Source organism: Schistocerca gregaria, chromosome 2 (genome assembly GCF_023897955.1).
Source record: "Schistocerca gregaria isolate iqSchGreg1 chromosome 2, iqSchGreg1.2, whole genome shotgun sequence".
Taxonomy (NCBI): Eukaryota; Metazoa; Arthropoda; class Insecta; order Orthoptera; family Acrididae; genus Schistocerca; species Schistocerca gregaria.
Genome location: NC_064921.1, coordinates 884,992,699 through 885,016,825, shown reverse-complemented (window position 1 = coordinate 885,016,825; position 24,127 = coordinate 884,992,699). Strand labels below are relative to the sequence as shown.

Below are 24,127 nucleotides of genomic sequence, written 5' to 3'. Positions count from 1 at the left end.
CTTCGGTAACATTTCGTATATGTGTAAACTAGTTCTGTAAATATTTGACTTGTCTGATAGTCTTGTACTAAATGATCTGTGGACGAATAAATAAATAAACGTACAACGCAGTAGGGACACATTCCACAACCTAACTAAACATGACTTCAAACAGCATTTCGAGGAAGCTTGTCGCTCAGTGCCATTAGCCACTTTACATGTTATATTGTCGTTTACAAGGCGAATTGAGTTGTGCATTGTGAGAAATGGGTATTCGTTGGAACAGCTCACTTAAATGGACATCCCATCTCCACGTACAGCATTTCCAATTCACCCTTGAAATTTTGAACATTTCTAACTCCCTAACGAAAATTGATAAAAATTTCATTTAAATTGATTTGTACACATTTGGTTTAAATACATTACTCACGTCATGGAAAAAATAAGTTTCTTCTCAAAAATTTGTAACTCGGTACTATGACTCTCCATAAGATAACTTGTTAAACTATGTTCATAACTGTTTCAAAGGAATAATGTTTCTTACGTTTATCCATCTAAATAAATATTCGTTTTATAAGTTACAGAAGTAAATGTGACGCGTCACCAGCGGTTCACGGTGTCACGGTAGAGGGCTGTAGACCTCTATGGCCGGCCACAGGCGCAGCGAGGTCCTCTGGCTGTGTGGCGTGTTAGTCCTGCCCCAGTGTCTAGAGCAGTAGGTGTCCCCTGAGTCGCAGACTTCCAGCCTCCGCGTGACGGTGAGTATCTCGACATTCAGGCACACTGCTGCTGTGACTTTGCTGCGTCGTCTCGTATACTTGTGGGAACTATGCAAGAGCTCAGAAAAATATTGTTAATCGTTTGGGAGTCTCCACTGCCGAGAATCTCGCTTGGGGGTAGTAGGGTGTGATCTACGCTTTCCGAACTCGTAACACCACTCCAAAACTTTTTGGGTTATGTGAGGTTAAGCTCATCCGTCAATACGAATTAAATGTCAGATTACTCATTTTGCGTGGACTTTGACGGCACGCAATCTGTAGTGTAGTCAGAGCTATAGCTCGTGTTACAGGTCATAATTTGATTGAAAATTGAAGCCAACCGCGACCATAATGAAATAATCTGTAGCAACGTACTGACAGTTGCCTGAACGTCGAGCTGTGCGCCATATCCAACGAATTTTGTTATAATAACTGAAACTGCAGGTGAATTCCGGAGACTTGCATTAGTTAACGGACAATTGTGATTTAGTGCTTGTAAAGTATCGGGTCGACCGAGCGTCCGATACCACCCGTCGGCTTTGACCCGTGACGTAAGGCTGTTGTGGTGTGACGTCACGACGGCGTGGAATTTAGTTTGTGAGAGTGGCATGTTTGTAGGTGTCGTTTTGATGCGATCCTTGGTGCTCTCTGGTGGATGTCGGGTGATGTTTTGGGTTTAGTTTGCGAGTGTGGCGTCGTGTGTGAATTTTTGTAAATTGCTTTGTCTTCGGTAGGTGTGGATATGACAGGGTCAACAGTTATCGGTTGCGGCTATGATGGGTGACAGTGCGTTGTCTCTAATAAAATTTCAACTAATCGGATTTTTGGATGAAGTCTTGAAGTGTTCAGTATGTCGTGGAGAAATGAGGCTTACTTAAAGTTCCGGCGTCTCGAACCAGAGACGGCTGTATGTGGAGATGTCGTAAGGATAACAGACCAAGGGAAGTGTTCGGTCCCACTATGTGGCTGTGAACGTTGGTATTGGTATCGGGAGATGTTTCTGAGCTATATAGATCAAGGGAAGTGTTAGGTCCTAATTTATGGGATCGGGAGCTGCTTTTCAGCTATATAGCTCAAGGGAAGTGTCAGATTCCATATATTGTTTAGTGGTATTTGAGGAGTTTCATTATGTCGGTTTTTTCGTCGTTTTGCGTGGTTGTGTGTGGGTGGGTGTCTAAATTGGTTTATATTTAGCTTGTCACCGCCCAAAAAACCGTATTTCTCGCGCTTGTCCCGTTAGTGTCCTTAAACTTTCTGTGGAACGTTTGTGTTTGTTTTCGATGTATTTTCGTCCTCATAATGTGTTTGTTACAACTTCATATGTGCCGTAATGGAATCATGGTTTATGGTTGTTTCAGCCATATTAGTGACGTCGTGGGTAAAAAGCAGACAGGCGCGATCGGACGCTTCCGTATTTCCAAAGTATCTTACATAAACTACGAAAAATGTAAGTGGTTGTTCACCAGATAACTTTCACCGAAACGATAGTCAAATCGCGCTAAGGGAGGTCGTAAAAACCTGTTTATCGATGTGGAACCAAGAATCTGAATTTCTGTTAATGTCTTTCCTTATTGACAAATAGTTCTTGGTTCTTAGAATCTGTAGTGTTTTTTACCAGACTTAACATTTTATTTGATGGTTGATAACCCGTCTCATGATTTACGAACAGGAGATGTCGTTAGGTTTGCTGAGGCGGTTATTAGGTTCTTCCCGCCTTCTGTTCATTTTTGCACATCCAGTTGGTGTTGGGCGAAGCAAGTCTCGAACTGGCAACCAGTATGTGGTTGGTCCGTTCCGCGAGAGACGTTAGGCAGTCTTGCAGCCACCCCATACCAGTCATCCTGCCCCACCCTCCAATACGTTATTAGTGAGTATATTACGCTGTCGTCATTAATTAACGTACCAGCACAGGTGAGTAGGTACTTCCGTAATCTCTAATGTCCACGCAGTATCAATGATTAAATATTTTTTCCTCGAAAGGATAGTGCCGATTATGGTGACTGTTTCTTCCAAAAATAAACTATTTTAAGCCCATCCATTATCGTAAAAAATTCATATCGCAATTTTCAGCAAAGCGCCAACAGATAAATTTCTCAGCAGTCTTGCCTGAGGTATCTAATTGACTGATTTAATCGTACCTCTGCACTAAGTTTATCTACTTTCCCATGGATTAGAAACAATGCGACGTTGACCAATAAATCACATTGATAGGGTGGTTGGGGACGAAGAGGGGAGGAGAGCCTAACGGGAATGTTTGACACGCGCACCGACCGACAAATTTGACTTGTAGGCCTGTTAACCGACCGACCGACTTCCCTTGTTGGGATGTCAGGCGGGAATGATGACGTGACAAGAGCCCTTCCAACCTCACACCTGCTTCTCACAATAAACTGTGTGGCACGACAAACTTCAAACTGTGTGCCAACCGCCCGACAAAATTCTTTCATCACTCTGCGGGCGACTGTTCTAAGAAACATAACAGGGTGCGATGCGATGAAACTTTGACAAAGTTACTAAAAAATTTAAAGACTGGACGTGTTTGTGACATGTCGATTATAAATTCAAGAAAGTAAGCACGTATTTCATTTTTAAACGACTCCATGACAGTTTATTTGGAAAATAGAGTAACAGATATTTTATGAACAATCCTTAGACCTTCTGTAGTTTTTAGGCTTTTTGCCGATACGTACCTGAAATGAAAACTAGAAACTGAAATAGACAAGTAAGATATATATATTTCCCGATATGTGTCGGGAGTAAAACGAGTACTGTCAACGGATCGTAGTTCATAGAATAATTGCTTTATTGTTATAAAAGTCCAGCTTATAACAGTCTTCTCATACGAAAAGCAAAATGTGGGATTTTTAGTTCTAACAGTTGCTAAATACATAATTTCTTATGTATCTGTTACTAGGTGATGTGCACCAAAATTTGTAGCATTTATTTGAAATTAGTTTCTTCAATGTACAGGGCATCCTTTACATTATGTACATAGTTTAAATGAATCCTTTAATTCTGTTTTACCGTTTTTTCCTCAGGCAACTATTAACAACGTTGCAGTTTTCAGAACTCATTTTACATACTTTTGTGTACACAACAGCACTGAATTAGGAGTCCTTCACTTCTGCCAGTGGCTGGAAACCGTAATTCATTGTTGTGTATAATCAAAGGGACGGTGCACAAGTAAAAATTAACATACCGTAATAAGCAAAGGGACTCTGGAACGTAAACACAAAGCACAAAGGATAAACAAATCGCAGCAAGAGAGTGGTGCTGTAGTCGCGCAGTGCGATCGGTCGGTACGCGTGTGGGCTGCCTCGGAATTGGTCGGTCGGCCGATAAACAGCCACATGTGTATGGAGGGGCCTTCAGACAAGCCCCTAGTGGACAGAGGAGCGCAGCGAATTTTTAAATCCGTTTGTTGCGGTCTCGCGTTCTGATGCGTAGTCGTGTTTTCACATGCATCATATTTCCAGTGAATCATTACCAATAAACAGCGTTGCTTTTGTCTGCGCACGCAGTGGCTCATTGAAAATTACTTCGATTTCAGAATATTCGATAATGTTGTAAGTATGACAACCTTTGAGGTGAGGACGTAAAGTTACACTGCCGAGATGCCTAAAGTGATGTCGCAGCCTGAAGTCTGACATGGAAGTTGGCGTAACTGTTCATAGCGTACGCCCAAAGCCTAGAAATTTAAAACTGTTGTGACTTGCCTGAAAGTTGGAGAGGTCTCTTTAATACACTGTAGAACGCATACCTACGTCCCAGTTGAAAACTATTTTCCCCACTGATATTTTTAGTTTTGAAACTAGTTGAAATGCATTAATACCTTGAACCATACCCTGAAAGTTCGTTTTTGGGTTCCGATCCAGTGATGCAGTCCAATACTTATCTTGAGTCACTGGTAAAAACTGACGGCATCTACCGTACTCTTCACTTTCGCCGCGTGTAAAATTGTCCGCTGCAGCAGATACACGCAATCACCAACCCTACAGTAAATTACGATGAAATGTGGTGCATCACCACATTTCACCGTAATTTACTGTAGGATTGGTGATTGCGTGTATCTGCTAATGTAACAAGAATGTTTAAATTTCTTAGTCGTGCAATTCTATAGTGAGTACCACATTGCTGCGGTGTTAGACACGTAAAGTTGTGAGGTGAGGTACAGTGAATCGTGTTGGTAATGTGCTTTCCACAGTCACTTTATTCCAACAAAACACTTCCTAGCAGCTGTATTTCCAGTATTTTTGTCATGTGAACTGGCTAGCGAACCCAGCAACGTTTCAGAACTGTTAAATAAGTATAGCACCTAGAACATGTTGTAATCTGCTCCTCCCTCTGACCACCTCCTGTACCGTGCTCATGTCCATTTACCCCTCCCCCTCTCCCAATCAGTCTCCTTTTCCGCCATCTCAGCTCGAGCCTTGTGTACCAAATTCGTATAACATAATACGACCCTACAAGCTGACCTACCTGCGTACTGTTTTGCAGCAGACAACGGTGTGAAGCCACCAGCTATGGAAAAACAACCGGACCGTGTGAGGAAGGAGGCAGCACCGGCTGCTGAGGAGCAGCAGCAGCAGTCTCAAGAGGCCAGAGATCTGCCAGGGCCGTCCCGTGAAGGCAGAGACCCGGCTGCTGGGGACCAGGTAGCGTATCGCTGTTACATAGGTAGCCCCAGCTCCATGTAGGGAAACAAATCTTAAGTAACCTCAGTAGTATCAGAAGGTGCGGATGTTTCAGTTCTTAGTCAGCTTCATTGGCCTTCAGAACCTCCATAAAATAAATGGGCTTTCCTGATGTACTTTTCTCCATTTTCCTACAGTTTTCCACATGGTTCACGATTTTATTTTTTGTTTATGTAATGCAACAAATAAATAACGTCGTGGACCGGACATGTCACAAACAGTTTGCTGGTCAGAAGGCCACCAAGCGCTTGGGGTCCATACAATGACGCTCCTCGTCTTCCTGCACAGACCACCCTCCCCGAAAAACGTAACGTCCGTTTGCAGATTAAAACTTCATATTTTTAGCCTCTGTATTTCCAGGAGAAGATTTTGTTACTTAGGACACAGAAATAGGTTAAAAAACGTTATTTTTGGACTGTCGTTCTTGATGGTAGAGGCAATGGTTATGAACAACAGGAGTTGAGATCCTTGCATTGAGGACACTAAAAGCAGTGCCGCAGTTAGAGGACGCCACCCACGATGAACAAAGGTAGCCCTTTCGCGTGTGACAGAATCCAATTTTTAGATCAGTCTTCAGCAACAAATATTGATGCAAACTGTCATCTGCATGTCGTACTGTTTGTTACCTGTTGCAAGACAACTGAAATTAGCACTCATCGAAAACTGAAATGGTTTCATTGAAAACGAAGCAGTTGCAAACACTTGCCAAAGATAACTCGTCTACTCTGCGGTATTTCCCAGATTCCAAATATGTTCCTTCTTTTAGATGTCATGTCACTTTTCGTGTCTAAATGGCATTACTGCAGTAGTATGATGAAACAGCGACCATCTCCTCTAGCACGTCCTTGATACGTTGGTGCAACACTTCAGACCTAATAAAGGCAGCCGCCATGGTTTGATATGGATCTGCCAACCACAGATTAACTTCCCTTGTTAAAGTGTTAAGCATTACCAACAAAGAATCGTTGAGAGAGAACGTTCGTTCACGTAATGGAGAAGTTGTAACTTGTTAAGACGCTATTTACTCAGATTTACGCTATGGTGCCACAGACTGACAAAACTTGAGCAATAGCTTTTACCTTTCGAAGGTTGCTACCTTGCTTTCTGGTGAGGCCAAATGTAAGACATAAGGGCTTAAATTGTAACCTTGTCCAGTTTCCTCACCATTAACTATTTCGTGTCCTAAAGGAACAATCATCTTGCTGTGAGTGTCCCGAAAACTGACTTCTTGGACGAGGACTGCGTTCAGCTGAAGTATGTTCTAGCGTTAATGTCTCCTGGCAATCTTAGGTATCCTTCCAGTAAGACGTGGCAAAATTTGCAGTAGATTGCACAGTTCACTTTGAATTTAGGACTATGTAAATGGCCATCGAATTTCTGTAGCGTGAAGACCGTCGGACGTGAGTGAAAAGGTAGCGTAGTGAAAATTCCTAAATCTTACGGCACTGTTACCGTCTTCAGATAACCATGCTTCCTGCACAGTGCAAGCCTCCTGGTCTCCGTGAATCTACTGCAATCCACACGCATTCGAAGCGTCTTACTAAAATGAAGCCTTATCCTCATAAGCTGCCTCTCATCTCACTACCCCATTACCAAACTGACAGTCCCCGGATTCTTCGACATGCGGGCTATAAATCTATTCCCTGTGCCATACCTATTTCCTCAGCAGCTGCAATGAAAACGTTATTCAACAAGTTGAGTAAAAGGTTCGAAACGGTCGCATTTCATTCACTTCATTAAGCTTTCTATCTATTTCAGTATTCTTCCATGACACCACATTACAAAAGATTAGTCTCATATTTCTGTAGTCGTTTGCGTCCGAACGACTATTTTCGAAGACTTCTACGAATTTATATTCCATGTTAAGATTTAAGAATTTTCTTATTCCATTTTATATTCTTCCCTACTTAAAGCACTGTCAACTACATTTGCAAACAAATACTGACTTCATCTGGTATTTCAATTTTTTCACCTTATTTAGACAATTTCGTTGCCCTAGTTTTGTTGATACTAATGGAGCTCTGAAGACACTGACGACTAGGTTAAACTGATCGTCTGTCTCAAACGGAATTGCATGTCATCACGTAACTTGTTTCTTCTGCGTTCACTAAAATTGTTACAAAATCACTCATCGCGTCCCTTCTTAACTAGTTTCAGCACACAGCTCTAATAACAAGGACAGGCTGCAAACATGATTCACTGGCTTCTGCACCACTGAACATTGTTCTCCGCTGGTTGCAGTATAGTGAGAATGGTGTAAGGTTGTAAGGGAACGTTGTGATTACACGTACGTGTACTAATTCCCCGCCCTGGGTAGACAAGTAAGGCACGCCCGTACCCCCTGGTAAAGGCCAGTCCCAGGGAGGGGGGATTGCCTGAGTTGACACCTCTCGAATATGCCGATTGGTCCCTCCGTCCGTTTCTCGGGAGGTATGACCGGAGGTGTAAACATTCACCTAAGGCAGTGCCCTCTGAGATTGTCCCCATAAGGAAGGAGCGCGCCATCGGAGACGCTGGCAATCATGGGTATTCCTCTGCAATGGATTTCTCTTCTCTCTCGACTTGTGCCCACAAACGGAAACTTGACCAGCCACCAGTGACAAAAGTACTGCCGCCTGCCCCACAGTTCCTCGTAGTTTCTTGATCTGAGGACGGAAAGGATTTTTCCTCTGTCAACCCTTTAGTTACCCAGAAGGGCGTAGATGCCATAGCCGGATCGGTCAAGTCTTGTACCAGGTTGCGTAATGGTACCTTGTCACTAGAAACTGAGAGCACCTATCAGGCACAAAAACTGCTTCGTGCCACACTCCTGTACACTTTCCCTGTCCGGGTGGAGGCTCACCACACTTTGAATACGTCTCGTGGTGTGGTATATACTAGATCAGTCGACGGATTGACTGACGAGGAGATTGTCTTTGCTTGCTGAGCGGGGCGTGATGGCTGTCCATAGGGTCATGAAAAAGGTCAACAATGACCTTGTACCAACCCGGACACTTCTTGACCTTTGATAGTCTTCAGCTGAGGTCGCGCATCAAAGCGGGCTTCGAGGTTGTTTCTGTTCGCCCCTACGTCCCGACACCTACGGGCTGCTACCAGTGTCAGCGTTTTAACCACACTCACCATTCTTATTCCAACGCGGCTAAATGTCACTTGTGGCAGGGATGCTCATGAAGGTGACTGTCCACCTTCGTCTCCTCGTGTGAACTGTCAAGGTGACCATGCAGCGTCCTCCCGCGACTGTCCCATCTAAGAGGAAGAACGTCTCCTCTTCCTCCCGTCGCCCCTCCGACACAAGCACCTTTATCAGCTTCTGCCAAGACGAAGGCCCAGAAGTCAGACGCACATTCCTTCAAGAAGGAACCGTCCCGTGCAGACTTCGTACGTACCTCGAACTCTCAGCCATCGACCAGTACTTTGACTAAACGACCTTCCAAGAAGGCTCATAGGAAGCACAGTTCTTCTCCGCCACGGCGCGTTTCTGCTCCTGCGACACCCAGCGGTTGCCGCCCCAGGCCGTCATCCGTTTCGACTGGCCGCACAGCTGGTACCTGAACATCTGGCCGTTCACAGGAGGAGGAAGCTCCTCCTCCCCTTGTTAAGATGGCCTATGAACCTATAGAACAAATGGACGATGACTGTCCGCTAATGATAGCGGCGGCAGCGCTCGCTCTAAGCCGGGCTCTCAGTGGCCTTCGAGGTGACCCCTTCTTGCATCTTCTCACGATGGCACTTATTCACTGGATTATTAGCAGCATTCGCTCCAACCGAGAGGACTTAAAGCTGCTGCTCCGCTTGCACCGTTCGCTCGTCGTAGCCCTCCAGGAAACGAGGCTACGCTCATGCGATCAAATTGCCTTGGCGCACTACACCTCTGTGCCTTTTGACCTACCCCCTGTGGCAGGTATTCCGGCTCATCGAGGGGTTATGTTGCTGGTCCGGGATGATACCTACTCTATGATCCCATCACATTGCACACCGCCCTGCAGGTAGTTGCCGTCCGAATTACTCTCCCCACTTTCACATTTTCAGTTTGTGCCGTTTTCACTCCATCGACGTCTGCCGTTACCAGGGCAGACATGATGCAAATTATTGCGCAGCTACCTGCACCATTTTTGTTAACTGGAGACAATGCCCACCATCCCCTTTGAGGCTCTCCGGCATCCTGTCCGAGGGGCTCCCTGTTAGACCTCTTCAACCAGCTCAATCTTGTCTGCCTCAATACTGGCGCCCCTACTTTTATTTCGGACACATCTCACACCTATTCCCATTTACACCTCTTTGTATGTACTACCCAACTTGCACGCCGGTTTGAGTGGTATGCGCTTTCTGATACATATTCGAGCGACCACTTCCCGTGTTATCCATCTCTTGCATCATACCCCCTCTCCGTGCTCAACTAGTTGGAACATCTCCTAAGCAGACTGGGGGCTCTTCTCTTCCAGGGCGATCTTTCAGGATCAAACCTTCACAAGCTGCGATAGTCAGGTCGCACACCTCATGGAAGTCATTCTTACTGCTGCTGAATATTCCATCCCTCACACTACTTCTCCACGTCGCGTACCGGAACTCTGGTGGACCGCAGCATGTAGAGACGCTTTACGTGCTCGTCGACGTGCTTTACGCACCTTTAAAAGCCACCCTACGGTGGCGAATTGTATCAATTATAAACTATTACGTGCGCAGTGTCGTATTATTAAAGAAAGCAAGAAAGCCAGTTGGGCTGCTTTCACAAGCACCTTCAACAGTTCTACTCCTTCTGTTGTCTGGGGTAGCTTGCGCCGGCTATCTGGCACTAAGGTCCACTCAGCAGTTTCTGGCTTGACGGTCGCGAATGACGTCCTTGTGGCCCCTGAGGATGTCTCCAATGCCTTCGGCCGCTTTTTCGCAGAGGTTTCGAGCTCCGCTCATTACCACCCTGCCTTCCTCCCCCCGAAAACAAGCAGAGACTAGGCCACCTAACTTCCGCTCCTCGAATCGTGAAAATTATAATGCCCCATTCACCATGCGGTAACTCGAAAATGCACTTGCCCGGTCACGGTCCTCCGCTCCAGGGCTGATTCTATTCACTTTCAGATACTGAAGAACCTTTCTCCTGCGGGTAAAGGTTTCCTTCTACGTACTTACAATCGCATCTGGATTGAGGAACATGTTCCCGCATGCTGGCGCGAGTCTATTGTTGTACCTATTCCTAAGCCGGGGATGGACAAGCACTTGCCTTCCAGTTATCGACCCATCTCGCTTACCAGCTGTCTGTAAGGTGATGGAGCGAATTGTGAACTCTCGTTTGGTTTGGCTGTTCGAATCTCGACGCCTACTTACCAATGTACAATGTGGATTTCGTAGGCGCCGCTCTGCTGTTGACCATATGGTTACCTTGGCGACCTTCATTATGAAAAACTTCTTGCGGAAGCGCCCGACCGCGACTGTGTTCTTTGATTGCAGAAGGCTTGACACCTGTGGGAGAGCGGGCATTCTCCGCACCATGCATACGTGGGGCCTTCGCGGTCGCCTCTCTTTTTATTCGTTCCTTTTTAATGGATCGACAGTTCAGGGTACGTGTGGGTTCTGTCCTGTCAGACACCTTTCGCCAGGAGAATGGGGTGCCACAGGGCTCCGTTTTGAGCGTCGCTCTCTTCGCCATAGCGATCAATCCAATAATAGATTGCCTCCCAGCTGATGTATCAGGCTCCCTTTTCGTGGACGATTTTACCATCTATTGCAGCGCGCAGCGTACATGTTTCCTGGAGCGCTGTCTTCAGCGTTCTTTTGACCGTCTTTACTCCTGGAGTGTCGCCAGTGGCTTCCGTTTTCTGCCGAGAAGACGGTCTATATTAACTTCTGGCGCTACAAAGAGTTTCTCCCACCGTCCTAACGTCTGTCCCGTTGCTCTCCCATTCGTGAAGACGACAAAATTTTTAGGTATTACATTTGACATGAAACTTAGCTGGTCTCCACATGTCATATTTGGCTGCCCCTTGAACCCGTTCTCTAAATGTCCGTGTTCTCAGTGGCACGTCGTGGGAAGCGGATCGAACCGTCCTACTTCGAGTATATCGGTCGATCGTCCGCTCCAAGCTGGATTATGGGTGCTTTGTATACGCCTCTGCACGGCCGTCCATCTTACGCCGCCTCAACTCCATGCAACATCGGGGTTTACGGCTTCCAATCTGCGCGTTTTATACTAGTCCCGTCGAGAGTTTTCATGCTGAAGCCGGTGAATTGCCACTCACCTACTGGCGCGATATACTGACTTGTCGTTACGCCTGTCGGCTACTGTCAATGCCCGACCACCCATCGTATCGTTCCTTTTTTGACGACTCTCTTGACCGTCAGTATGGGTTGTATGTCTCTGCCCTGCTACCTCCTGGAGTTGGCTTTCGTCGCCTCGAACACCTTGATTTTTCACTCCCTGAAAGCTTTAGTGGGCGAGAGCCACACGCCACCTTGACTCCAGGCTGAGGTTCGCGTTCACCTAGACCTCAGCTCGCTCCCAAAGGTTACCCCTGGTTCGGTATACCACTCTTGTTTTGTCGAACTTCCAAGTTCATTAATATGACCTTCATTTATACAGATTGCTCTAAGACCAATGACGAGGTCGGGTGTTCTTTTATTGTCGGGGCACAGAGCTTCAAATACCGGCTACATGGGCATTGTTCGGTCTTACCAGCTGAGCTCTTTGCCCTCTACCAGGCTGTTCTTTACATCTGCCGCCACAGACATTCTGCTTGTCATATGCTCAGATTCCCTGAGCACCATCCAGAGCCTCAGTGATCCGTATCTGGTTCACCCTTTCGTGCAACGGTCCAACGCTCTCTTCAGCAGCTGGTGGACGACGGTTCTCTGGTTAGCTTCATGTGGGTTCCTGGCCATGTTGGTATCCCTGGGAACGAAGCTGCAGATGCCGCGGCCAAGGCTGCGGTCCTCCAGCCTCGGACGGCTTCTTGTGTTCCTTCATCAGATTGTAGCAGGATCATTTGCCAGCGCATTTTATCGCTGTGGCATGCCGATTGGGCTGCACTTACGGACAACAAGCTTCGGGCCTTGAAACCTCTTCCCGCGGCTTGGACGTCCTCATGTCCTTCTCGGCGGGAGGAGGTCGTTTTGGCCCAGCTACGAATTGGACACTGCCGGTTCAGCCAACGCCATCTGCTGACGGCTGCGCCGGCGCCGTTCCGTCCATGTGGGCAATTGCTGAAGGTCCGCCACATTTTAACATCCTGTCCAGGTTTTACTACACTGAGTCTTGATCTTGGCCTGCCATGTACTCTGGATGCCATTTTAGCGGATGACCTAGGAGCTGCTGCTCGCGTTCTTCGTTTTATCAACTTCACACACCTGTCGAAGGACGTTTGTTTTTTATCCTATGCCTGTTAATACGTCTTTTATAGTGTTGTCCCTTTTAGTTGCTGTTTTAACCTTGTGCCTCGCAGTACATTCCTAACGTAGTCTGGGCGCTAATGTCCATTGTAGTTATGCGCCCCAAAACCACAATAAAAAACGTACGTGTACCTTTGTAAATATTTGTACTTCATAGAGAATAAATCTCGCAAGCAATCATTCGAAAATTCGTATTTAGTGCCACATTTCATTGTTCAAATCACGAACGCTATTTCTCCTGACGATCGTTTCATGGCGAAGTTACCATGCAGGTCTGGGTATTAGAATAGGCCCGAGGTATTCCTGCCTGTCGTAAGACGATTAATAGCCGTCTTCCACGTTTCGCCATTGTCATGATCCCCTGTCGGCTCTACCTCCATTCTTCAAAATTTTCCCAAAGAGCGAGCCAATTGGGGAAGGGTGCCTTATACGGTGCATTGTCCATCGTGCATTGAGATCTTCAGCCCACTTTCTCGTCACATTGCAGTACCCACCCATTCTCCATCTTTTGGGCGAAGACACCTTCCTGCATGAGTTTTCCACCAAGCACTATGCAGTGCCACTTCCTGCGTCTACAATGACCATGGACTTCTTTGCACCTAATAACCCAACATGGTAGCCACTCTGTTGTGGTGGGGCTGCCATGTACCCTGCTCGTGTAGCCCCCTGACGACAGACGGATCGCTCTGCTGATGTCTGCGCCGTTAACTCCCCACTTATGCCAAGGGGAAGATCTAAACATTCATGGTGGTGTCTGTTTGTACTATATCGTGTCTCCTTACCACTTTCGCGCAACGACGCTCTGAGCGTGTTTTTTAGGGAATTAACTGATTTGAACCTGGGACCTGTTGCTGGTAAGGAGACGCCAGACCACACATGACATGTAGAATTCAGAAGAGTTCAGTGAGACTATCGATGATATAACCAAATACTTAATGATCTCAGCGTCAGCTCCACTGCACTCCCTGTAAAAGAATCTTAATACTAACTAAATTTAGTGGAAAGGGTTCAAGGCTTTCCTATTTTTAGTTAGCTGGTAAAATAACGTCGAAAAAGCAGTTAAGTTTACCATTGGAAATTTATTCTAATCACTAAACATCGTTTATAAATTGCACTATTGATAAAAGGAAATGTTTTAATACAGGATGGTAAAAACCAACTGCGTTCAACAAAAATGTGAACGAATATTCCCTGAATGGGTTTCCAAGTTCTACAATCGATCGAAGGATGACCTATGCCATATCACATCTATAATCTAGGTTAAAGTTTCACAAAAGAAAACTATCAAAATGGTCTACAGTGAACCTCAATTATCTTTAATTACTTATTTAACTTGTCGTAAATTACAGTGGCTGATGTGGCTTCTCAATAACTATATAAAAGAAAAAAATCATCGCGTTTCAGATCTGTTCTTAAAGTGGCAAATGTGAACACCACGAGTTTTAATTAACGATCTACACTAGTATTACGCAAAAAAGGGTTAAAAGATGAGACTTCTGCAGTTCTGAGTAAAGCCTTATGCGCTCAAAAATGCGGCATCGCGTGCGTTCATTACCTTGTCGGTGTTTAAGCAGCGTCTGGGCGGCAGCGGCCGGCGCAGCAGCCATCCAGCTCGCCGTCTCGGAACTAACTCTTCTCTAACTTCTCCTTACTACAATTTACCGAAGTTGGTTTAAAAAAAACTATCTGGCTGTTTTCATCTGACCAATCAGGGTCTCAAAGTTAACCTTAAGCTCCGCCTACAAAAATTGTCTATCCAATGAGAAACGTTATACTTTTCGTGGTGGGGCAATGTTTTTAAAGTTTGCAACGTAACAGAGACGCTAAAGTCTCACGCTAAAACCTGCAGCTAGTGTGGTCCTTTTAGCGTTATCGTAAGATCTATACTGCTCTTCTGGAGGGCTCTAGCTTTTAACATGGGCTGGGGGTTGTCCTTGACATACCTGAGACGCGAAAAAGCCTCACACTAAAACGTGCGGGTTGTATAGTTGTACAGGTAGGCTCGCGGCGTGGGTGCCCAGCCCCTCCCTTATCTAGCTTAACACGGTTCTGCTCTCGGCTTCTGTCCTCGTTTCTCCCCTCGGAACTGCGTCTGCCTCACGGTGGGAAGGTACGACATGCATTTAGGCATTCTTGTGTTAGGTTGTGGTATTCCATTTGCTCACTCGTTACTCGTATTACTTTGGTTAATTTAATATCACGATTTATTCGGAGCTATGTGACATACTACTGGATTTGCTTATCATGTCAGGGTTTTCATGTAAGGTGTTGGATTTGCTTGACACCTTACAAAGATGCTCACCCCAACGGGCATTTGGACTCGAGGCAATGGCCATCAAGCCAGGTAGTCTTCGCTGCGGATGGGTGGCGCCCGTGGGGAGGGCCCTTCGTTGGAGTGGGTGGCATCTGGTGGGATGACACGCAATGAAGTGTAGACGATCTCTTCCTGGTGGTGAAACACCAGCAGTCTTTTAAGTGTACACGAGGTCAGTTCAATACACAGAAGTATGACCCCACATGGTTCCCTCCCTGGCCACGCCATTGGAGGAACGTCAGACTAAGGATGGAAGATCTTACTTGCCCCTGTACCTTGTATGTTAGAGAGCTGAATGGGAATATAATGAAGCCTCAGTTTTTGTTAATTTAGAGGGAAAGTTTAGGGAGATGGAGGGCTTGTCCAAAATGAGATCTGGGTCAGTCTTCATCAAAACTGCATCTTCTGCACAGTCAAGTGTTACTAGCTTGTGACAAGCTAGGGGATGTTTCTGTAACCATCACACCCTGTAAGAGCTTAAATATGATCCGGGTATCATATTTCACAGGGACTTTTTTGCAGTTGGCCGATGAGCTGCGCACTAATTTAGAGCAGCGAGGTGTAAATTTTGTTTGGCGTGCCAACTGGGATCAGAGGGATAATCAGGTTGCCACTGGTGCCTTCATCTTCACTTTTGAGGGTGATACTTTGTCTGAGGTCAAGGTAATGGTCTACAGCCGTGATGTAAAGCTCTATATCCCTCCCCTGATGCAGTACTTATAGTGCAGGAACTTCGGCCATCAGTCTTCATATTGTACTTTCGGCGTCGCGTGTCGAGATTGGACACCCATTACATCCCAATGCGCCATTGCTCTGCCTCCCAGGGCACACGGTCGTTTCGTGAGTACATAAGTACATGCGTGATAAAGACCCTGTGCTATTGCAGTCTTCCTTCTTTCCTGGGCTGCATTTCCTTTCTTTCCCTTCCCCTCCTTTCCCATTCTTGGTCCTTCCCCTCTGCCCCCTCCTCTCCGTCTTGATGCGCTTGTTTGTTGGCCCCACTATCCTGGTTATGTTGGCCTTCTGAATTGGTTTTGGCATTCTCTGGTCCCCTCTGGCATTAGACCTCCATTACTAAATTTGTATTTGGGGAAGAGCACCTTACCTAGTATCTCCAGCATGTGCCCTGGAAATTCCATCTTTTCCTTCGTCATTGTCTGATGCTAGGGTATATAGCCAGCACAGTAGCCAGCCTGTGTGTTCGGGTTCCTATGTGCCCTTTTGGCTGAGCCCCCTGAAAACACTTCTGATGGCTGAGCTGTGACCCCCTCATGTAAGCCTAGGAGTGGTTGCTTGCTATCCTGGAGCATTGGAACTTCCAGCAATGACTCCTGTGCCAGACAGCCCTATATGTGGCTCTGTGGCACCCATGGAGAGCCTCTGACTTTAGTGCATGGTATCGGGCCACCTACTGGCCTCTGGAGTTTGTACGTTGGTCCATACAGACGTTGCTAGCATGTGGATTATTCTTCAAATAGTATTCGAAGTGGTTGCTGTTACGGTTCACTTGGACTCTGGAGTAACAGTCAAGTCTTTGTCATTCCTGGCAGGACTCTTCCACTTGCTGCCTTAACAACCCTTCTTCAGCAACTTCATCCCCTCCATTTTAATACTCACCGTCACCTGTGGGGAAGTGCATTTCCCTCAAGTTGGGGCCTTGTCATAGACCAGTCCTTAGTAAACCATGACTTGTGCCTTCTTAGTGGTGGCTCCCCGCCCCATTTGTCTTGCTCATGGTACCTTTCCTACCATTGATCTTTCTTCTCCCTCCCTTCATTACACTGGTCGCCACACGAAGACTTTTGCGATGATGACCACGTTGATTTTCTCGCTCCCTTGCTGCTACCTGATGCACGGGTTACCTTGTTGGTCTATATACTTCACAAGCCGTGTCCTCCCTCTTTGATGGGTTGTATTGATGTCTGTCACATGTATGTTGAGATTGTTCGTGCTGCTAGCATAACTTGAAACGTTAAGTTACTTGAACGGATGGTAGCCTGTCGGCTCTATTGGGTCCTTGAATCTTGGAATCTGTCTCGTTACCAGTGTGGCTTCCGAGGGGGACAGTCTCTGATCGTTGCTTGTTATCCGCAGTTCGGCAGGCTTTATCCCAGTGCCGCCATTTGGCTACAGTATTTTTAGAACTTTGCAAGGTCTGTGACATGGCCTTGTGCCATCATATCTTACACTCAGAGTGGGGTCTTCGGGGCCCACTCCAGATTTTTTCCGCCGGTTCCTGTTGCATTGGTCGTCCAGGGTTCGGTTTTAGTTCTCCAGGGACCCAGGAGAATGGCGTCCCTCAGGTTTCCGTGTTGAGTGTACTTTCCGTCATTGCTATAGATGGACCTGTGGCCTCCATTGGTTATTTGGTCACCCCTGCTCTGTATGTGGACGTTTTCTGCATTTGGGTTAGTTCCTCTTCAATGGCCTCTGCAGAATGGCAGCTCCACGCAGCTACACGGCGTGCCTGTGCATGGACCCCCACAATGGTTTCAATTTTCTCCTTTAAAATAGAGGGTGGTCGACTTCTGTACTATGGTCAACCCCGCTCTGGAGCTCTACCTCGATGCACGACGATCACTTGTGGTCCCACGTTTTCGTTTCCTGGGTCTTCTTTTCGACAAAAGACTCACTTGGGTGCTCGTATCACAGTCCTGAAGGTTTTATTTTTTGTGTGCCAAAGCAATATGACGAAGGCCATTTAATTTTGGTCCTCCGTTTCCGTGTGGGGTCTTTTTTAACACTTTGTCTAGGTGACAGTTTTCAGGTGTCGTTCGTTGGTTGGAACTGACGTATAGTCTACTTTCAACGCCTTTCTTCGTGTTCTATAGTTGAGACTTGGGTGTGTATGGCCAGTTTTTGCGCCCTAAAACACACACTTGGTGGATGGAATTCGCACGCAACTTCCCAAAGTCTGATGAAGTGTTTCGTCGGCAATTTTCTGTATAGTACTTCATTAAACACACGAAAAAACATCCACATTGACATGCGAGTTGATTTTCCAGCCAGGTCAGCAAAAATGAACCACCCTAACACAACGGTGTGCTGTGCATTAGTAAGACACTGCTTCCAAGTTGAGCTGTGGCTAGCTGGGTAATGATACCTGTCAGGGTAACCTCATTTCGGTTGTAGCTATTTAAGAATAAAGGGATGTCGAGGTCTATACCACTTCAGGTGAATGCTGATTGGAGGTCAGTGTCTGTGAATCTCTGAATGTACCTTCCTTAGGACCGCTGGGCTTGGGGACGTAGTGCTAGCTGCTCCACGTATCACCAAGGTCATGTTGCTGCATCGTGTACTCGTATCAGGCTCTGTCTGAATGGCTAGACGTTTCTCCCAGGAGGAACAAAACGTATGAGTGGCGTGTGGTCAGTCACTTAGTTGCTGTCCTAAGGAACAGAGGGTTAAGAATAACGTGTAGGCACTGCCATCTGCCCCTACACAAAAATGGGCTTTCTCACGGTTAAGCTAGACGTTGCCGAGTGAACATCGAACCTGGAAACCGAGAGGGCAAGAGTCTAAAATTGACAAAGTAACAAAGAACACTGAGGCGGCGGGTGCGTGGATGGAACTAAGCACAGCCACCGCTACTAGTCACTTTCTCGGTCGACTACTCTTGAAGTGTCCACTGCATGCCACTGGCGTATTGTTTCCGTCGTCCTGTCAAGGCGCCGTCGCCAAAATTTTTTTTTTGTAATATTTGCGGCAGAAGATGAATTTTAGGGACCGAATTTCTCACCAAAATTCTCGGAAAGATTTTACGCTAATTTCACCACATTGTTCAGAATCTGAAGTGCCAATCACATTTAAAAAGTTCAGTGGCTGGTGGTAAATGAACATGCAGGAGGCATAGAACAGCTGGCAAAATGGTAGAAATGGCTAATGTGAACGGTGACTGCGTAGAAAAGTAGTTGGAGTATTAAATCGTATGTAAAAGTTTTAATTACATGAATATTTCTGTAGCAAAAGTTTTCCTTTGTATATGACCCCGTACATTGTTGTAGTGAGTTTAGTAGAGACTGTCAAGAATTTTCTGCGCCAGTTGGAAATTGGTTTCCTCCTGAGGCATCTTCTGACGCCTCTGAATTGCCTGCTGTAGACCTCTGCAGAGCGTCTGCAGCTCCTCAGACCCGCACCACCCTTGAGCAGTGGGCGGCACACCTGGCCTAGCGCGACGCTCTGAGAGAACGCCTCCGAATGAGACATATTCTACACGTCAAACGTAGCGAAAGTCTATTCCAACAGAATTTTCGATGAAAATGAGAACTTTTTCGAGAAAATACTGCTACTACATGAAGTTAATTACGATGCAATACTGATTGTCAACACATCTGTTGAACCGTGCATGATTGTCGCACAGGACCAGACCGTGAGCTTCTCGCATGCGTTCACACATGCTTGAACGAAAGGAAAACGTAGTAATTAGGAAAATTAAAATAAAAAATAATTTATAGATGACTTATTCTCTCCAGAGTGACTATTTTTCGTCGTTCCTCTTCGATACAACATACTGCAATTCACTCGGCACGTAATGTCTGTCCTATATCCACCAAATTCTTACTTCGGCAGAGGACGAGGAAATGTATATGCATTCTTTCAGCACTGAGCTAATGAAACAGTGGAATGAGACACTTTTCTATGCTCGGTGGCATGTAACATGAGGCCAGTGATCAGCTCGTGTTCAGCGAGGTTAGAGCCCACAGTGCTCTGTAGAGGCGGTGATGCACTCAGTTTTGGATCACTTGCCACGTGAGTTTCTAGCGGTGTTGGTGTAACGATTCGTGCTGTTACCAAGCGAGGGGAACGCAACAGCAAGAATTCCTCTACCTGCTTTTGACTAGCAATAACTAACCTTGTATTCACTTGTCGCACGTTACTAGTTAGGTTGAAAACGACCGTCAACATGTTAAATGAAATGGACGAGACATTTCCAGTGTTTTTGTGGTGGTGTAAATGTTTTCGAAAGTCCAACGTAGCTAAGTGTTTAAAATAAATTTCTAACAAATCAATTATGTGAATGTTTCACAGCTTTTAACATCCCTGGTCATGAGATGTTCTTACCTTCTTTCAACGACAGATAATGTTTAAACTGAATATAAGTGTTCTGCTGTCAGATCTTCAGCGATGACACGATTTGCCGAAGCTGCCCTCAGTAGCCTTGGCTGAAATTGGGTTGGTCTCACATGTCACGTTGAGATTGCATGCACCTCCACCAATCGCAGCATGTCTGTGCTCTTCTATAGTATAGTACGAATAAATACTTTAAACATCAGTGCTTCTGTTGCACTACTTTACTTACACAATCTGACTCATATCGCAATATATATAGAGTTGTAATTTCTGACTCGTGACAAAATGTAATGGACGATTAACGTTACTTACATAAGATTTGTCCATGCTCTGTGTGATTGGTTGAGGTTTGACTGTTACATTCACAAACCGCTATCAACTTAGCCAGATCTATTTTCCAAAACATTGATTACCTGAACAGGTTTCTCCAGTGAGCTGCCATCATGTGCATTAACGTTAAGCACCAGATAGCAACATGTCGTGCGAATGAACGATGTGATACAAACATGACTGAAGCTGAAGGTGTAGTTCTACAGGTAACTACCAATAAAAACGCTGGATGGTCACCTCACTACCCATCCATACTCCACCCTGCGCTACCCACGGTCTGGACTTGGCCAGTCTCTTTAACCGTTATTTCTTTGCCCTAGGAAAGCGGCGCGGAGCTGGAGGCGCTGCCTGCTGCAGCTGCTGAGTCTCCAGAGCTGGAGAAGGCTGGTAAGTGTCTGCGTGAAGTTGACCTCACCGTGGCTTAAGCCCGCGTCTTGTACAAGACTGTCTTGTCTCACATGAGTGGTTAGTTCAGCGGTGATTCTGCTTTAAAGTTAACTGCCGAAATTTGGTGTCACGTAAAAGCTGTCTGCTTTGCAGTATGAAATCTAAACGGCGAAAGTGAGGTTATGAGGAACAATTTTTTTTAGGAAAGAGACGAAATAAACTAACAAAATGTACCAATAAGTATTACTACGCAGTTAACGACAAAAGCAAAATTCATGGTGAACGTTCTTTTTAAGGTGATCCAGTAGATTCATTACCATCCTGAGAACTGGAAGTACATGAAAGTAATGGAAACTTGACACAACACACATTTGATAGAAAAAATATGTACTTGAAAGCAAATTTCTAGAGCGCAGGGAAGTGCCTTTTCGTTTTACTTTTGTATCCTGTTTGCTTATAGGAGGTGCCAAGTGACCCAGAAAGTAATCATAGTTGTCAAATAATTTCGACTTTCTGCACTGTTGAAATGATTTTTAGTAACAAATGTTTATCTTAGTGTCCTCATTTATATAAAATTTAGGCTTTTCCTCAGTAACACCAGTATAAACAAGTGCCAGGACTTTGTGTAACTTACCAATATCCGGAAAAGTAAGAAATCACGTATCAAGGTGGGAAAAACAAAATCTGTTAGTACGACACGGGTGGACTCTGCCACAACTAGTTCACTTCAAATGTTAGGAGAGGTTACCATAGCAGCTTGTTTCCGCGCGAGCGTAATGTGCAGCATACCTCGAAATTCAGAACTCCGTACTAGGCACAATTTAGAGCATAAACTTCATACACATTCTCTTGTAGCGCTTGGTTGATTCTCATGCGTGCACGGAAGGCGTATGCACTTAGTCTATTCAATTTCCACGAGAAAGCGGCTCGGATAAAACGGGCCGCTGTTTAGGTTGATTTCTACGGCAGAAGAATTTGAGAGCATTTGGACAAATAATTCTGTGTTCTTGGGTAGACCTAAAAGGGCTTTTAACCACCGATCGGATGCGAAATTAAGGCCACAATGAAGATCGTGTGGGGAGTAGTATAGAAGCAGCGCTCGCTAGTACACCTGTCTATTACGTCATGTCACACTCGTGCACAGTGAAGACGAGGATACCTAGAAAGTGTTTCCCACCAAGCCTGAAAACCTGCTGGGTGTTGCACCTCATTCCCTGGAGCCGCATAGTGTCTCACATAACTGTCGGCCTGATACTGCAGGTGCGACGAACGTTAACTGTTAAGTATGACTGCAGCATTTTGGTACACACGGCGACCGGCAGAACAGAGTAGGGAATTGGCGGAAATGAGGTGGGTGACTCCTTTAAGGGTATTGGGAAGTTAGAACCGTGCTACAACAAATACATACCGGTGATCTACTGCTCTTCAGTCCTCTGCCTCCTGACTGAATTCCATCGCTATCAGCAATCCTCATTTTTCTCTCGTCTCAGAGCTTAAATTTCCTCTAAAGACGTGATTGGCTTCCTTCACTGCTTATACAAGACAGAGCCTGAAGAGGGTATGCTATAACAATTTCTTACTGCTTCCCCATCATGTCCTTACATTCATGTAACTAAGTTCCGGTTTCTGTAAAAGTTGTACACAACCTGCCTTTCCCTGTCTTTTACTCCTGCCACCTTTAGTATTCGAATACCGTATTTCAGTAACATTGTCGAAAGATTTCTTACAAAAAACGTAGATGTCGTCCTTCAAACTATTTCCTAAACAGCTCTAGCCCCTATACTGCCTCATGTGCCCCACTTTTCCCCAAGAGCCCAAACCGATATTACCTGAGGCAGATTTCTTTTCCCATTCTGTAAATTCGTCAATATTTTGCAAGTTTGGATGTTACCGCAACCGATGACTGGGTAGCATTCACACCTTTCAGTACTCACACCTTCGTTAAACCAGCCTTACCCAGTTGACTCCTTATGGGAGAGCCACTTCCATTCTCGGCTTTCATTGTGACAGTTATTCTTAGGATTTCCAGGGTCTGCTTTTCGCCTCCTTCGTTTGACTACTTCCGCATTTGCCACTTGCCGGGTGAAGGAACTGGTGGCCTTGCAATTTAGTCCCTTCCGCTTCACTCCATACCAGGCAACCAAAATTACTCTCCTTGGAACCTTGTTCCAGGCACCGGTGGGCTGGAGCGAGGGATCTCGCCGGATGCTTCTCAAGAAGAGCAGGAGCAGCCTCCACGAAAGAAGTCTGCGTCACCGGAGCGCTCCCTGGAGCAGGCAGAGGGCGCGAGCACCTCCAACCAGCAGGAGGGGGGCCAAAAACCGCTGCCGGATGAACCTTCTCCAGAAGGGCAGGAGGAGCCCCCACGAAAGAAGTCTGCATCGCTGGAGCGCTCGCAGGAGCAAGCAGAGGGCGCGAGCACCTCCAGCCAGCAGGAGGAGGGGGAGGAGGAAGAGGGCCAGCAAACGCTGCCAGATGGCTCCAAGAAGAGGTAAAACCAAGGCAGCGTCTGGGTCTGCGTTCTGCATGTACGTTTTAGCCATATAGTAAGATGACACACCTCTAATCAGCCATGCCACACATAGGCTGTACTTTACTATTATTAATTAGTAAACGTTCCTTCAGAATATGGAATATGGTGTCGTGAAATAGACCTGTCACTGGGAGCCTCACTTCTACATAGCAAGCGAACAACGATGGAAAAATTGTTTGTAGAACTATGGGTAATTTGATAAGCATTAGCATAAACCTTTTTGAGCGTTTTGGACAGCGTGGCAACTTTAACATTTAAACGGCTAACTCCTCACGCAATGGAAAAGGCACTCCCCCGATACAGTGTTGAGGAAGTGTGTACGTAGGTGACTTACCACTCTTCTCAATACATTTCATTCTCGAACAGTCCACGAGTGTACTGCCGGTTCTTTGTGTCCAACGGGCACAATATTTCAGCGATCAGACATGTCGCCATCGTCAGGTGCGCTGACAAACTGAGCTCCCGAGGGCGGGCGGCCGTTTTAAATCTGCCCCCCTGGGCCGCTCTCTTCGCCGTCCGCACCCTCACACCGGCGGTCGCGAAGACGTGGCGTCGGAATCTGCCGTCCGCCCTCAGCTCAGTTCGTCAGCGCACCGGACGATGGCGACGTGTCTGATCGCCGAAATATTGGGCCCGTTGGACACTGAACCGACAGTATACCCATTGAGTGTTCGAGCAACAAATA

The 24,127-nt window shown here is 46.1% G+C and overlaps 1 protein-coding gene across 2 annotated transcripts in view; it reads left to right on the top strand.

Moving 5' to 3' along the window:
• Positions 1-548: 548 nt before the first annotated feature.
• Positions 549-24,127, top strand: part of LOC126335310 (serine/arginine repetitive matrix protein 1-like) — a 48,026-nt gene continuing 24,447 nt past the window's right edge. Inside the window, exons 1-4 of one of the 2 annotated variants that reach the window (XM_049998451.1) lie at positions 549-737; positions 5,235-5,392; positions 20,843-20,909; positions 23,082-23,400. In XM_049998451.1, coding sequence (XP_049854408.1) covers positions 5,261-5,392; positions 20,843-20,909; positions 23,082-23,400 — 518 coding nt within the window. In that variant the 5' untranslated portion in view covers positions 549-737; positions 5,235-5,260. The remainder of the gene's footprint in view (positions 738-5,234; positions 5,393-20,842; positions 20,910-23,081; positions 23,401-24,127) is intronic. The other variant, XM_049998452.1, reaches the window with a different exon arrangement.